Source organism: Carcharodon carcharias, chromosome 26 (assembly GCF_017639515.1).
Source record: "Carcharodon carcharias isolate sCarCar2 chromosome 26, sCarCar2.pri, whole genome shotgun sequence".
Taxonomy (NCBI): Eukaryota; Metazoa; Chordata; class Chondrichthyes; order Lamniformes; family Lamnidae; genus Carcharodon; species Carcharodon carcharias.
The window spans coordinates 45,152,199-45,166,072 of record NC_054492.1 but is presented as its reverse complement, the minus strand read 5'-3'; the positions used below and the strand labels follow the sequence as shown (position 1 = coordinate 45,166,072).

General features: G+C 40.3%; 1 protein-coding gene across 4 annotated transcripts in view; it reads right to left on the bottom strand.

The window, feature by feature from the left end:
- dmxl2 (Dmx-like 2) overlaps positions 1-13,874 on the bottom strand; it is a 166,324-nt gene that overhangs the window by 2,553 nt on the left and 149,897 nt on the right. For all 4 annotated transcript variants that reach the window (XM_041175389.1, XM_041175390.1, XM_041175391.1 and 1 more), the window contains 5 exons: positions 13,647-13,774; positions 7,764-7,841; positions 7,333-7,424; positions 6,692-6,744; positions 533-750 (listed from right to left, as the gene is read on the bottom strand). In XM_041175389.1, coding sequence (XP_041031323.1) covers positions 533-750; positions 6,692-6,744; positions 7,333-7,424; positions 7,764-7,841; positions 13,647-13,774 — 569 coding nt within the window. The remainder of the gene's footprint in view (positions 1-532; positions 751-6,691; positions 6,745-7,332; positions 7,425-7,763; positions 7,842-13,646; positions 13,775-13,874) is intronic.

The window sequence follows — 13,874 nt, the reverse complement described above, 5'->3', positions numbered from 1 at the left end:
CTGCTGCAGTAGAAGGCTCTGATTCCAACTTTGTCTAAAGAATCATTACTGGGGAGCATCAAATAGTTTTGCTAAGTATTTGGACACACCATAACTGACCAGGAATTATTAGATGCTGACAATAAGTCATAGTATGGGCATTATGGGACCAACATGCAGACCAACAGGTTTGGTATTTTATAGCCTCAACTTACAAATACTATGCAGCTCAAAAAGTCAGAGGCCCTGAAAGTACAGAGGCTGCAATCACAATAGTAACAACAGAATCGTATCCACTGGCATCCTCCAGTGCTGAACTCATCAGGTTCACGAGCAAATTCTCGACTTGTATAATTGACCTTCAGGGGCCCCACTCAATTGATCTTTTTCTGTAGGGTGAGCTTAGAAATAAAATGGATGTAAACTATCTTCGTAATCTAGATCAGAGCATTAAAAAATGTAGCCTTGGGTAGATAAAAGCGAATAGAACCCAAAAGCTGAAGCTTGAGATAAGTAATTTTTGCTAAATACAACTTTTTGCCGGAAGCCTTACCTTCATATTCCCTTCTGATGAACCTGTAATGAAATAATCTTCTGTGGAGTCCAAAGCAAGGGCCTTAATAGCAGAATCGTGTGCCTGAAATGTGTGTAACAACTGCCTCTGCCTTATGTCAAAAATGCAGACAAAGCCTTTCCTGCCTCCAGAAATCAGAAGTTGCTGCTTTGGTGCATACTGAAGCACTGTGGCACCATTGTCATGGCAGACAAAACCTAACAGGATTAAAAGGAGAAAAAGAAAAACCTTCAAACTCAAAATTCATTGTTAGCAGACCGTAAAAATGCACACAATCCACCTACATGCAAATTCTTTTTTCTTCATCTTTTTATGGGACGTGGGTGTCACTGGCAAAGGGCAGCGTTTGTTACCTGTCCCTAACTGCCCTTGAACCGGGGTGACCAGCTCTGGTTGATAAGGGACACTTTGCCTTGGTTGGATGTGGTGGTGCTACAGTGCTGGCAAAGTCCATGACAGCTGGGGCAAGGGTGGTGTTTGCTGGCAAGACCCTTAGGAGTGCTGCTGAGACAATGGGAAAGGAGGGACACTCAATGGATCGCGTCAGAAAATTTATACAAAAAATAAATCTCTGTTCAACAATTTCACGATTTCCAAATTTAAGGGTTTAAGAATTTGTTCAACGTAGAAGTGGTTCAACAATTCTTCTGGATCCTGTATTGGTATGACCTTCCTGAGATCTAGATTTATCACTTGGGTGTTCTGGATTGCAGGCGTATTAGTATCTTGTGTATTGTCAGAGTGCTGATTTTCTGGTGGTCTTCCACAATTTCATTCTCCGAGTCTATCTTTGGATGTGTTTTGAACACAGTTGGGCTGCTGGGTGTTATATAGCTGTACAGTTCCCTTAGCTAGCTTCTGTTCCTTCTTAACATCGCTCTACTAGGCAGTTCCGCGCCTGCGTTGTGGTCGGACACCACCTTCATTCTCCCCTGTTTTGAGACGTTTTTCCTGTACTTCTGAGAAAAGGGACAGATGTCGGCTTGACAAGGTTGTCCTAACCTGCCTTCTGAACATATTTTCCGTTGGTGACGGTAAACCCGTTCTAAAGGCTCTTAAATGTCAGATGGCAATACGGAGATCATGTTTTGGTTCCATGTCTGCCATGGATGCACTTGAGGTGTTCTTCAATTGTATGATGATTGGAAACTTGGAAATCTAGTTATTGACTAGGATAGCGAACAAATCTGTTGTGACTTTAGACCAAGGGTATGATGGAACTTCACTGGGATAGTAAAGCTTCTTTGTATTGACGTGGCTGGTGTCTCTGGCACGCTTTGCATATCTTCACGGACTTTGCGATATTGTTGTTAATCCCTGGCCAAAGACCACGGGCGCCCTGTTTGCTCTATGTTCAAATGCCCCTGATATAGCTGTAACTATTTCCTGGCGAACAGCTTTGAATGCAACCTGTTTTCCCTTGAAAATCCCACCTCTTAAAATACCAGTGTCTGGCACTCCTTGTATTGTATCAGGCCAACCTTCTACAATGGCTCTCCATAATTTCTTAAGTCATAGATCATTTGTGGTTTCCTCTTGAAGCTGTCTGCAATTGTGTTGACCAAAATTCATTAGATTGATGTTAAGCACATCTATGTCAATGTCTGCCCAGTCTACTTGTAGGTCTAGTGGGACATTATTTTCTTCAGATTGGGTAACCTGCTCAGTGTATCTGAAGTAACCATTTTCTTACCAGGCTTGTACCAGACTTTGAAATTGTGGCCCTGTATTTTTATCAGGAGTCATTGTAGTTTGGGTGCACACTTGTCAATGGTTTGTGGTCAGTTTCCACAATGAATCGTTTACCAAATAGGTACATGTGGAACCTTGTGATAGTGGACACCAGAGAGAATGTCTCATGCTCTATGTTTGAATAATTGGATTGTGCTGGTGATAGATTTTTGGAATCAAATGCAATTGGTTTACCATCTTGCATAATGCAGGCTTCTGACTCTTTTTGAGATGTGTCGACCTCAAAGATCATCTCCTTTCTTGGGCTGTAGTATTGTAGAATATATGTCTCCCCTGACAATGCCTGTTTAAGTGACTCAAACATGTGTTGATGGTCCTCCTGCCATACATATGGAACATCCTTCCTTAGCAGCTCTCTAATTGATGACGCTCAATCAGCAAAGTTGGGTATGCATGGTGCCAAGAAGTTGAAAAATCCGAGGCAGCTCTGCAAGTCCTCTTTATCCTGGGGAATAGGCATGTCTCGTACATCTTTGAGTTTGCTTGGGTCAGTACAGATCCCATAACTTGAATAGATAGAACTGGAAAAAGTTAATCTGATCCCATTCACCTGGCATTTCTTGCTGCTGAAGACAAGCATAATGAGCAGCTGCCATCAGTGAGTGTAGATTTCGATCATAGTCTTCTTTGGTTTTGCCAATCACCTCAATATCATTGGCGATGCATACGCATCCAGGGACATTTAATGTTTCTGTTCACATGTTGCTGGAACAGATCTTGACTGATGGATAAGCCAAAGGGTAAGCTCTGGAAACAGTTATCCTCCGAAGGGTATCTTGAAAGTAGTGATTTTTTTGAAATCCGTCTGCCAAATGAACCGACCATTATCAGTGTTTGGCATCCAACTTGGAGAAAAACCTTGCTCCTGAGCATTCAGGATTCAATGTTGGAATCTTCTGTGGGCTCCTGTTTAGAATGAGATTTGGACATCTTGGGTCTAAGCATACCTGATCTCTTTTTTTTTTGCCTAGCACATGATGGGCCTGCACCAGTCGGCGTACTGATGCACGTGATGGATAATGCCATTATGCTCTGTGTCATCCAACTCACTCTTTAGCTGCTCCTGTATATGCACACTGCACTTTCTAGGAGGGGCAATCAATGGAATTTCATCTTCTGAAGTGTAGTATAGCATCACCACTGAAGTTCCCTATCGTGCTGAATATGTCTCTAAGAACATCTGTTGTAGGTCATGGATTGACTCCATGTGATTATTCTTGGATTCTGCTGCTGCAATTGGTATCTTGGTGATTTCGAGTACGGTCACGATGTTAGTTCCGTACATGCTGGTAACCCTGCGACTACGGGTCTGTTCCTATCCACTTGCGGTTTCCATGCAGGCATGCCACTGATGCATTTCAATGCCAATTATGAATACAATGGATGGGTGACCCATTGTACACAAGTTAGTTTACCTGTCATAGGTTGTATCATTGACTTTCAATGATCCAGATATGTATCCTTCAGGATTCTGACAGATAAGATATTCGTGGTCACTCCCGTGTTGACTTTGGCTGTGAGCGTGTGTTTGCCACTTTCCTTTGGGCATATGATGTTGATAGTAACAAAAAGTTCCACTGTTTGACTTCATCCACGCATAGTCTCACATTCCCAACGTGGAAAGCCTGTTCATTTTCCAGTGGAGGATCTTTCTGCTCTGCATCTCCATTCTGGTCTGTCTTGCCGCTAATCTTGTGTATGTGCTTCCACTTACGTGAATCTCTGGTGCACCCCCTTTTATTGCTGCCAGTATGCTACATATACTTTTTGCTTTGTTGCGCCTTACCTCTGGTTACACCTCTGGAATCAGATTTCCTGCATAGGTAAGCCCAATTTTCTTTTACACCGCAAAGCCTGCAAAGATTTTGGGACACAGGACAGCTTTATGGCAGGTGCAGCAGACGCACTTCCCATGCGACCTGCTTGCTTTCTGCGTCTTGGTTACCATACCAATACTGGTAGTTGCACCTAATGCTTTCAGCTGTTGTTATTCAGCTACAAGAGCTTCAAGTTTTCTGCTATCTTATAGCTGTGTGTCAATATCGTGACTTTTCTTGTCCTCCAAAAGATCTTTTTGGAAAGCTTTAATTGGCGTTGAGGCTATAACTAGCTCCATTATTTGTTCAGACAGCTCAACTTCTGAGAAATCAGTCCTTGCCCTGATCACTGCACTTGTTGATGAACTGACTGATTGATTTTTGTGACTGTTGTCTGTAAGCTCTGAATAGTATATTCTAAAGTTTGACTTGACTAGCTGATTCTCCAGCATTTTCCACAGCTTGGCAGGATCCTTCTAATCCTCCTTAGACAGGCTTGAAGTGTTGACTCTGTGCAACTCCTTCATTCCAATAACTATATTAATGTTCACTACTTGTTTATCCAGTCCTGTGATGGATAAATCTAAAAAGCATAGCCCCATCCTTTTGTTTAAAAAGCCTGAATTTGGATAGTTCATCTGTGGCCTTCTGGGGAATTTGGTCATCTTCCTGACGTTTCCTGTCTTTTATGAATGCTGTTGATGTGTGGGAGGTTTGTAGTTCCTCTACTTCACAGAGAAATTCACCAATGCAGCTGCTGTGTAGTATTGTTTTTCTCTCCCTTTTTTTTTGGCTGGAGCTTGGGTTTTTTCTGTTTCATGTGCTTTCCGTCTTTTGCGTGGAAATGGCACCCAAGGATGTCGTGATGGCCCTGCAACTTGTACTGTCCAACTCAAAATCGACTGCCCAATTCAAAACGGGCTGCCTGATTCACCACTGCTCCGGCTATCCCACAAATCAGGTACTCACTGCTCTGTAGAAGGACTCTGCGTCTCAGAGTCTTTAATGCAAATACAGCCTGGGTACAACACAAAACCTTGTCTGTGGCTTTTCTTGTGATCTTCCAATCTTCATCACTTTGTTCAAGAGGAACCACTGCTGCTCACCATGTTTGCCAATCTTCCACAGGGCTGGTAAACTAAACATAGGTTCGGTTTATTTGAAGACCAGCAGAAGCATCTTTTCAAAGTCCAAATCGAGTTAAATATCAGAAAACAAGCTGAAAAATGCCCAGAGGTTAATCAGCAGCCTAAAAGGGCAACCAGAAACTAATCTTAATATGCTGAGTAATCCTTCCTGCCTGTTAGCATCACAAGTTGCTAACCAAGTTTATCTCACAGCAAATCAGAGGTTGAGGTTGGCCAATATCACAACAGGATCCTTCTTTAAATATTTATTCATTGGTTTACATATTTCTGGCATACACCCTTGGCATCGACATAGCGGCAAGCTCCAAAATGACAGGCAGTACCCTTCTGTTACAGAATGAGCACATAATGCCTAGGCGAGTGACACATAAGTCCAGTAATAACCTCTTCTAGGGAGATACTACATAAGTTGTCACTGAGATGGCTGCCTTTGCATCACTCCAATATACCAAACTCAAAATTTAAATATTGCAAGTTCATGTTTATTATAGGTGAAGAGTGTCAAAGCCCCCATAAATGGTTGGTGCCATTTTGGTGCATGTGATCAATCAGGTAACAGCAATTCTTGATCACCCTGATGTGTCTTCTTTCCTCCAGTATCAAATAAAGCTTTGATTGGACCGTTTCTGAAGAGTTATCTAGCATAATGATTAGTTAAGCATTCACATATTATCATAATGTCACAGGAGTCTGCTAGTTAATTTAGAACAGCCTCTACCAGCATGGCATCTGCCAAAGTGAGGTAATTTCACCTCAAGAGTAGGGTATGGACCAGCTCTCTGGCCACCTAATCTGCCTGGCGTTGCTCTGTCATGTGTCACCTTCTATTCATAGGATTCCTACTAGAAAACTCTTCATCACCATTAAATGGAGCTGGAGACAAAAAAAAAATAATAATTGGGAATAACTGGCATGAAGGATCATAAAAGCCAACAAGGAGGGGGGGTGTGGGGATGGAATCAAACAAATTCCAGAGAAGGTCAAAAAAACATTTAAATTATATCTTGCCTGAAAATCTATCCCCAGCAATTCTGGATGGCAGGGCTCTGAATTTCTTCAGGTGCATAAGATCTCCCCACCAATAGGTGGAGAAGACTTTTATCCTATCTCAACTGGGCGGAAACAAAATCTTAGTTCCAGAATTGAGGAGGCTAATGATTAAATTAGTACACCATCAAGAATACCGGAATAGCTATGGCTTTTGACCATAGGTTAATCACAATGCTTGTATGTGTGGAATAAGTTTGCATTTAGGGACAGAAGTCAAAATATGGTAATCTTTTAAAAGAAAATGTTTTGCACTAATTCTCAAAAAGGAATATTTTCACAGAATATTAGTATAATGGAAAAAAAATGCAAATTAAATGCATAATTTTATCACCAACAAGAATTTTATTAAGAATTACAAACAGTGATCTTACCATGCACAAGACTGTTGTGTGGTGAAATTAGTGTATCCCATAAACAAACATTTCTGAAAGAAGAAACAAAAAATGCTAGTTAGCACATTAGCTAACATCCTCAACATCACACTGAAATTCAGGGAAAACAGATGTAAGTAAACAATTTCCCAGAGATTTCCATTTAATGTAAGGGCGCTTTATTCATTTCCAGACCCTGGACACTGAAGTCTTCTCTCCTATCATCCCCACTAAGCTACAGCATCTAGCAGTGAACCCCATGCCAGATCCACTTGCTGCTGAAGGTTCCTTGTGTCACAAACTTTAACGTTATTTCAATCTTGTTTTGAAGAATAATAGAAGGCAGGGGAAGACATATCTCCTGCCCTGTACAAAAATAAAACAAAACCTTCTTTCACATGGCAACAGGAAAGATTCAGGAAAATGATCTGGATCAGAGCTCAACCCTACCTATGCGCTACAGGATTGACATGTTACAACTTAGAAAAATTAGTTACAGGAAGAACAAATCAGAACCTATGAAGAAAATATGTTAGTACTTAAATAGATGGAGAGTTTTTTTTTAAACAATGGCTTTTGGAAATACCTTTTTTTTTACATCTGGGGACAAATTTTTAATATCTCATTATAGTTCATTGTACCTGCTGTCATTAGATTGTCCTGCTGTGGTAATGAGACTTGAGGAGGTAACGAATGTAAAATCACCAGCTGCTTTAGTGTGACACTGCCAGCTCTGCAAGTAAACAAGTAAAACCTTCTTATAGTAACACAGTATTTCAAAAGGAATTCTTAACCAGCATTTCTTTCGTCAAACTTTGCTTTGCTTCCTGAGGTGATAGTTCATGTTGTTACAAATTACTGCAAGAACTCTGTCCTTGAAATGCCACAATCACAACACGTTTAATCAGTGTGTTTGGCTGAAGTTAGACAATTTAAACTCATCTACAGAAGGCACTTGGAAATTCTGAACGTGTTTTTGGCATGTCTGCAATATCTTCAAAGAAATTATTTATTTCAACAAAAGAAAAGGCATGTGTTCTTAACAAATTACAAGACCGTTTATATAACTTACAAGATAAGGTTTAGGATTAGATCCAGTTTGGTTGACTTGCCAAAGACTCAGAAAACCTTCTCCATCTGCCACCCCCAGCTGTTTAGGGAAATAAAAAAAATCACTTTAATAAGACAGTCATTAAAGAAACAATTTGATTGGAACCCGTTTTTCTGGCTACAGACTGTCTTTAGGGAAAAGTATGAATGGAGTAACCAGCTACGCATTCAAATGTTGTCTGTTGTACTCAAAGAACAGAAACACTGTATGTGATAGTTTGGTCAAGCTAACAGAATAAAAGCCATATCCTGTAAAAGACTTTTACAATTCTTCAAGTTGCTAGCATTGATTTACATTTAATATTTATTAGAAGTTAGAAGTGATATGTTGAAAATCATCTTTCTGAGAAGCAAAAGAAGAATATCAAAGTTCAAGTGGCTGAATGGAGAATAAAAAGCGTAAACTGAGCCAATCTGAATAATTCTATATCAGTATGCCATTTTCTCAATCTACATTTCTCTAACTACAACGAGCAAAATATTTAACAAACTACACCTACAGTTAAACCAATGCAAAACTCTGGTGAAAGCAAGTAAAGATTTAGAAATCAATGAAATCTATTTTGAATACATCAGGATACTGTATCCTGAAGTTAGCTCTAAATGTTTTCTGCTGTGTTAACACCTGAGAGTTAAATAATGATTCCGCCAATGTATTCACATGAGACCTAGCAAAGCACTTGCTCAATCAGCTTTGGGCTCATCCAGGTTTCTCAGTTTTAAAATTCCTCCAATGTTCAAACATCTTACTTAGCAAATCTAAGAATTGTTTGCAAATAGCTACTGGGAAAAAAAATAGGGGATGTTGTAAGGTATGTTGTTTCTCCTTTTCATTTGTCACTTTCTATGGGATTTGTTTAAATTTTCCTTTTTGTTCTTTCATGTTTTTTGGGAAAAGGAAATAGCTCTCCATTTCATAATATTTTGTTCAATACCATTATCTGCACAGTTAACCATTTAAAAAAAATACATGAATAGGCTGGCTTGTTATACATGGATAACCATTTCAATAACATAAAAAAAATCTGGATATCAAACTTTCAAAAACAGAACCTGATTGAAGTAGTAATAAAGATGACAGAGTACATTAAAGTGTAACCTATACTGTAAACGGCAGTCCAAACTGAGCCCATAATATGTGATAAAAGCTCTGAAGAGACATATGGCTCAAAATGTTAATTCTGTTTCACATCAACTCAAGCTTCACTACTCCCTCATAGAAATGAGGACCTATAATTAGAACACACTTAAGCATGTCCAAAATCCAACCATTCTGAACAACCTGGGAAGATACAAAGGTCAAAATTAACTTTGCAAATTCCTGGATCTGGCATTTTGCCTGCCCGGTACCCTTCTCCTCTATGGCATACGCATTTGCTTACTTAAGTGCTAACAAGGCACACACCTGGGGGACTATAAGACCCAGTAGGCTAATAAAGCTGGTCCTTCAGATCAGGGACATAAGTCCAAACAGAATTAGAGTTTTTGTCAGCTGCCTGCAAAGATCATGACAGATCTGGCTTTTGGTGGTCTCAATTCAGTTTCTAATGGGTATAAGTCTAGCAATATGACCAATTTGACACTGAAATGTCCATCAAAAGCCATTGGATGTTTGGTGAGAGAGGAATGTGAAAACACCAGAACAGGAATAGGAACTTTATTACTAGAAGGATGGAAATCTAAGCAACAGATGACTGGAACCTGTGGTGGAACAAGAACCGTTAACAGGCTTCGAGCAGTGTTGGTGATAGAGTGGATACATTTTGGTGTCAAGTACGGTAGCAAGGTTACAAATGGTCTGGTTCAGCCATAGGTAGTTGCTGGGAAGAAAGAGAGAGTTGACGGCCAGGGAAGAGAGTTTATAATGGAGACTGAAGACTTCCCCAATATTCAGTTGGAAGAACATTTCTATTCATCCAATACTGTGTGTTGGACAAGTGTGACAAATCAAAGACAGTGGAGAGGTTGAAAGAGGAGAAATGAGTTAGAGAGGATATTGTCAGTGTACTTGTGGATCCTGGCATATTTATGAATGATGTCCCCAAGGGGCAGCATGTAGATGAAAGGTTGGAGGGAGCCCAGGATAGATCTTTGGGGGAATTCAAAGGTACAAGTGCAGAAGAGAAGCCACTGTAGGTGATTCTCTGAATACAACTGGTCAGATAAAAATAGAACCAGACAAAGACCAGCCAGTTACATGAAAGAGGAGAGACGTTAGGAGATGGTCAACCAAGTCAAAGACTGGAGGCAGACTGAGAAGAATAAGAAGGGATAGTTTACCACGGTCACAATTACATAGGGTGTCATTTGCAACTTTGATAAAGGGCCATTTCATTTCTCTAGCAGGGGAGGAAACCCATTTGGAGGTATTCAAACATGTATTTCTGGAAAAAATGAGCATGAATTTCAAGGTGTCAATATGTTCAAGGACTTTGTAAAGGTAAGAGAGGTTGGAGCTGAGGCAATAGTTTTCAAAGACAGAGAGGGCAAGGGTGAGTTTTCTAAGGAGACATTTCATGTTTCCTTTAAGTTATTTTAATCTTTGGGATGAAGGATACTTGCAAGTGCCCTTTAGATTATAAATTAATATGCTGCAGCACCTTCTACCATTCTTTTCCCTTCAGCTACTGAATATCATCATCACTGTGGCAGCAATTTAAAAATAACCGACCGGCTGTGGGAGTTGAATCTTCTGGGGCTGAATCTTTGGATCGGCGAGCGGGGGCAGGGCCCTGCTCGCCGAGGGGGTCAAACTATACAGGGTGAAGTCGGGCGTGTGTCCCAACGTCACCGTGCGTCACTTAGATTTTCAGTTTGGCAGGTACACAGCCAAGTCGGCTGAGTGCCAGCCGAACTGTCAAAGGTCTGTTAAGGCCATTAATTAACTAATTAAGCCTATTGAGAAAGCTGCCGTCCAACCTTAGGGTTGGTGGGCAGCAAAGAGCCCATGCGGCCTTCGCATTTTTCATGGAACCTCATCAACGGGATGAGGTTTCATGAAGGGTTTATAAATTAAATAAATTTTTTCATTAAAGTTCGTTGACATGTCACAGCTCATGTGACACTGTCATGGGGGGGATGTCTTAATTTTTTTTTCTTTATTAAAACTCTTAAAACTTGTCTCCCTGAGGCACAGAGCGCACTCCCGACTCAGGGAACCCAACCGCGCCGGCCTGCACAGGGAGTGCACAGTGCTTCTGGGTGCGCATCAAGCTGGATGGGCCTTAATTGGCCCGCCCATGTAAAATGGCGGCGCGGGCCCAATCGGGGGCTCCGATCAGGTCTGCGCCAGCACAACCCCCCCACTGGGGGGGAAATTCTCTCCCTGGACACAGCAAATGGAGGATCTTAGACTGGGTTGGAACACATGTACATAAAGGAGACTAATTGATTTTTTTGTCCATTAATTTAAATAGATGAATAATAGATTGAGTGCACATAGATGTGCACTCCTCCCTCCTTGATTTTCTTACATTGGCAGCACCCAATGTTCCCTCTACACTGCATGGATAAGTGGCCATGCAGCTATCAGGAATATGCCATGGAGGGGGCAAACAAGCTGCACACAAGCAGCGTTGCCTTTAAGGTCTGCACAAATGCATGTGTGTGCAATCTTAAAGGGACTGCGCAGTGTAACAAACCAGTTGCAAACAGCAAAGGGAAATTAGCGGGAACATCAGCTGCCACCCAGGTTCACAACCAGGAAAATCAGCCCTCTAAAAATTGAAAGCTTTTCAACATTTAAAACTTTAGCAAAGCTGGACTCAAAGGTAGTACTCTTGCATCTGAGTCAGAATGTTGTGTGTTCAAGTCCCATCCCAGAAATGTAATCATCCAACCATAAGTACCAAGGGAGTGCTACACTGTTGAAGATTGATGTATTGAGATTTTTGGATGAGATATTAAACTGTGGCCAAGCTTGCCTTTTCAGACAGACGTAAAAGGTCCCAGGACACATTCGAAGAAGTGTGAGGATTTTTTTGTGGGATCTTGCTCTAAGCAAATTGGCTGCTGTCTTTCCTACATTCCAAGTGATCACAGCACTTTGTGAATTCCTGAGTGTATGAAAGAATTATGGGATCATACAGCATAGGAGGGTACTAGTTGACTCACTGTGCCTGTTCTTTGAAAAAGGTCAAAAAGGAAGAGAGAGGGGCCATTTGGCCTTTCAAGTCCATGCTGGCTCTCTGTATAACAATCCAGTCACTCCCATTCTCCTGCTCTATCCCCAGAGCTCTGCAAGTTAATCTTCCTCAAGTGCCCATTCAATTTCCTTTTGAAACTAATGATCACCTCTCTTTCCACCACCCCCATAGGCAGCAAGTTACACTCACTGTGTAAAAATGTTGCTGACAACCCTTATATCACCTGCCCAAAACCTTGAATCTGTGTCCCCAGTCCATGTACTAATGAGAACAGCTATCCAATTAGTATCACCCCTCCCTGACCCATTATTTCTCCGCAACTTGCAAAGGTGCTATATAAAACTAAGTTTGTGTTTTCTTCCTTTATAGAATTGTTCCTTATTGCTCAAATTGATTAGACTTCCAACAAAAGCTAATTCTATGTTGAATAATTCCTTTAAAAAAACTAGATTAATATCTGGATTTGCACTAAAATTTATAGAGGCGTATATTGTCATGAAATTATAATTTTCATAGTATTATTGTGGTTTATTGTAAAGGTTTATGGGTGTGAATGTTGATGGTTCTGTCTGTATGATTTAATTGACTTAGAGTCAGATAGGCTGCAAGCTTGAAATTATCAAAAGTACTTAGGAGCAAAAGGCATTTGAAATGCTAATGAGTAAACATGGAAGAGGTCTTAGCATGTAGGGTGTGAAGGAACTTTGCATTTTTAGATAAGTGAAAACTGTTTGGGCTTCAAAGGGATGGTAGCATGTTTACACCAACAAGATAAATAGGGCAAGGTTATGTTTATTTTTCCCAAAAAAGGTACTGATCATATCGGCAACATGAAAGATTTTTATATTATGGGAAAAGTACATTTCCAAAGACAAACAGAACAATGAAATTTACAGATGAGAGAGAAACATTTACAGGAAGGAAGGAAGGTGATGTTGGGGGGGCCAAATAAGAATTAAACAGTCTTGGGGAAGCCTCCAGCTATGTTTGCAAAAGTCTGCTGTGTCCAGTAACTAAAGTTGGATTAAAGACTCTGGAATTCCACTGTCAAGTGGGTGCTGTGGTAAATTTACTGGCTTGCTATTTAAATTTAAAATCTATTTCGGACTGTTGCCTTAAAGGGGATGTGTTGTTGGGAGTCAGTTTAATTAGAAATTTTGGGATTTATTATAATATTAAGTAACTGCAATCTTATGCATATGCCTGAAATATTTTCTTTGTTAATAAAGTTTTAATTTAGTTTTTAAAATCTCCAACGGTATTAGTGGACTCATGACCTCTCAATTCAGTGCCCAATTTTTCTCATAATAAATACAAATTGCAAAACCGTTGTGATTGTGCGACCAAGTTTCCCTTGTGGATTTGGTTCGCACACATCACTTCCCACATCATAACAGTATACACTGAGACGATCAAATATGATAGGAGACATTTAGGACCGTGGCACCTTTGTGCAGCACCTAGTCAAAATTGAATAACGTTACAACTAAATAAATGTTCTGCATTTTTATTTCAGTACCTTTGAAAAATCACAGAAAGGAGTTGCAGAATCATTCTCAAAAATTAAATAACTTGGGTAGAATGATAAAGCAAATTTAACCAGATCTGTGGAAAGAAAGGGCTGAAAGCTATATTGATTCCTTCAAGTTTTATACTACTAAGTTAAATTAAATCTTAGAGAGATTGCATTAAATACTAACCTTATTGCCTTGGGAATTGAAATGTAGTCGAGTAACCCTCGCATTGCCAGCTTGTCGGAAACATATAACCTGTTGTGGCCGATTCCATTCAAACATTCGAACGCTTCCATCTTGCGCACCTGTAAGATCTGATTGACACAATTGCAACGAGTAAAATCTTAGTGTTTGGGCCAATCAATACAGATATGTATACAAAAATTGGTGTTTAATAACCACTGAAAAAATATG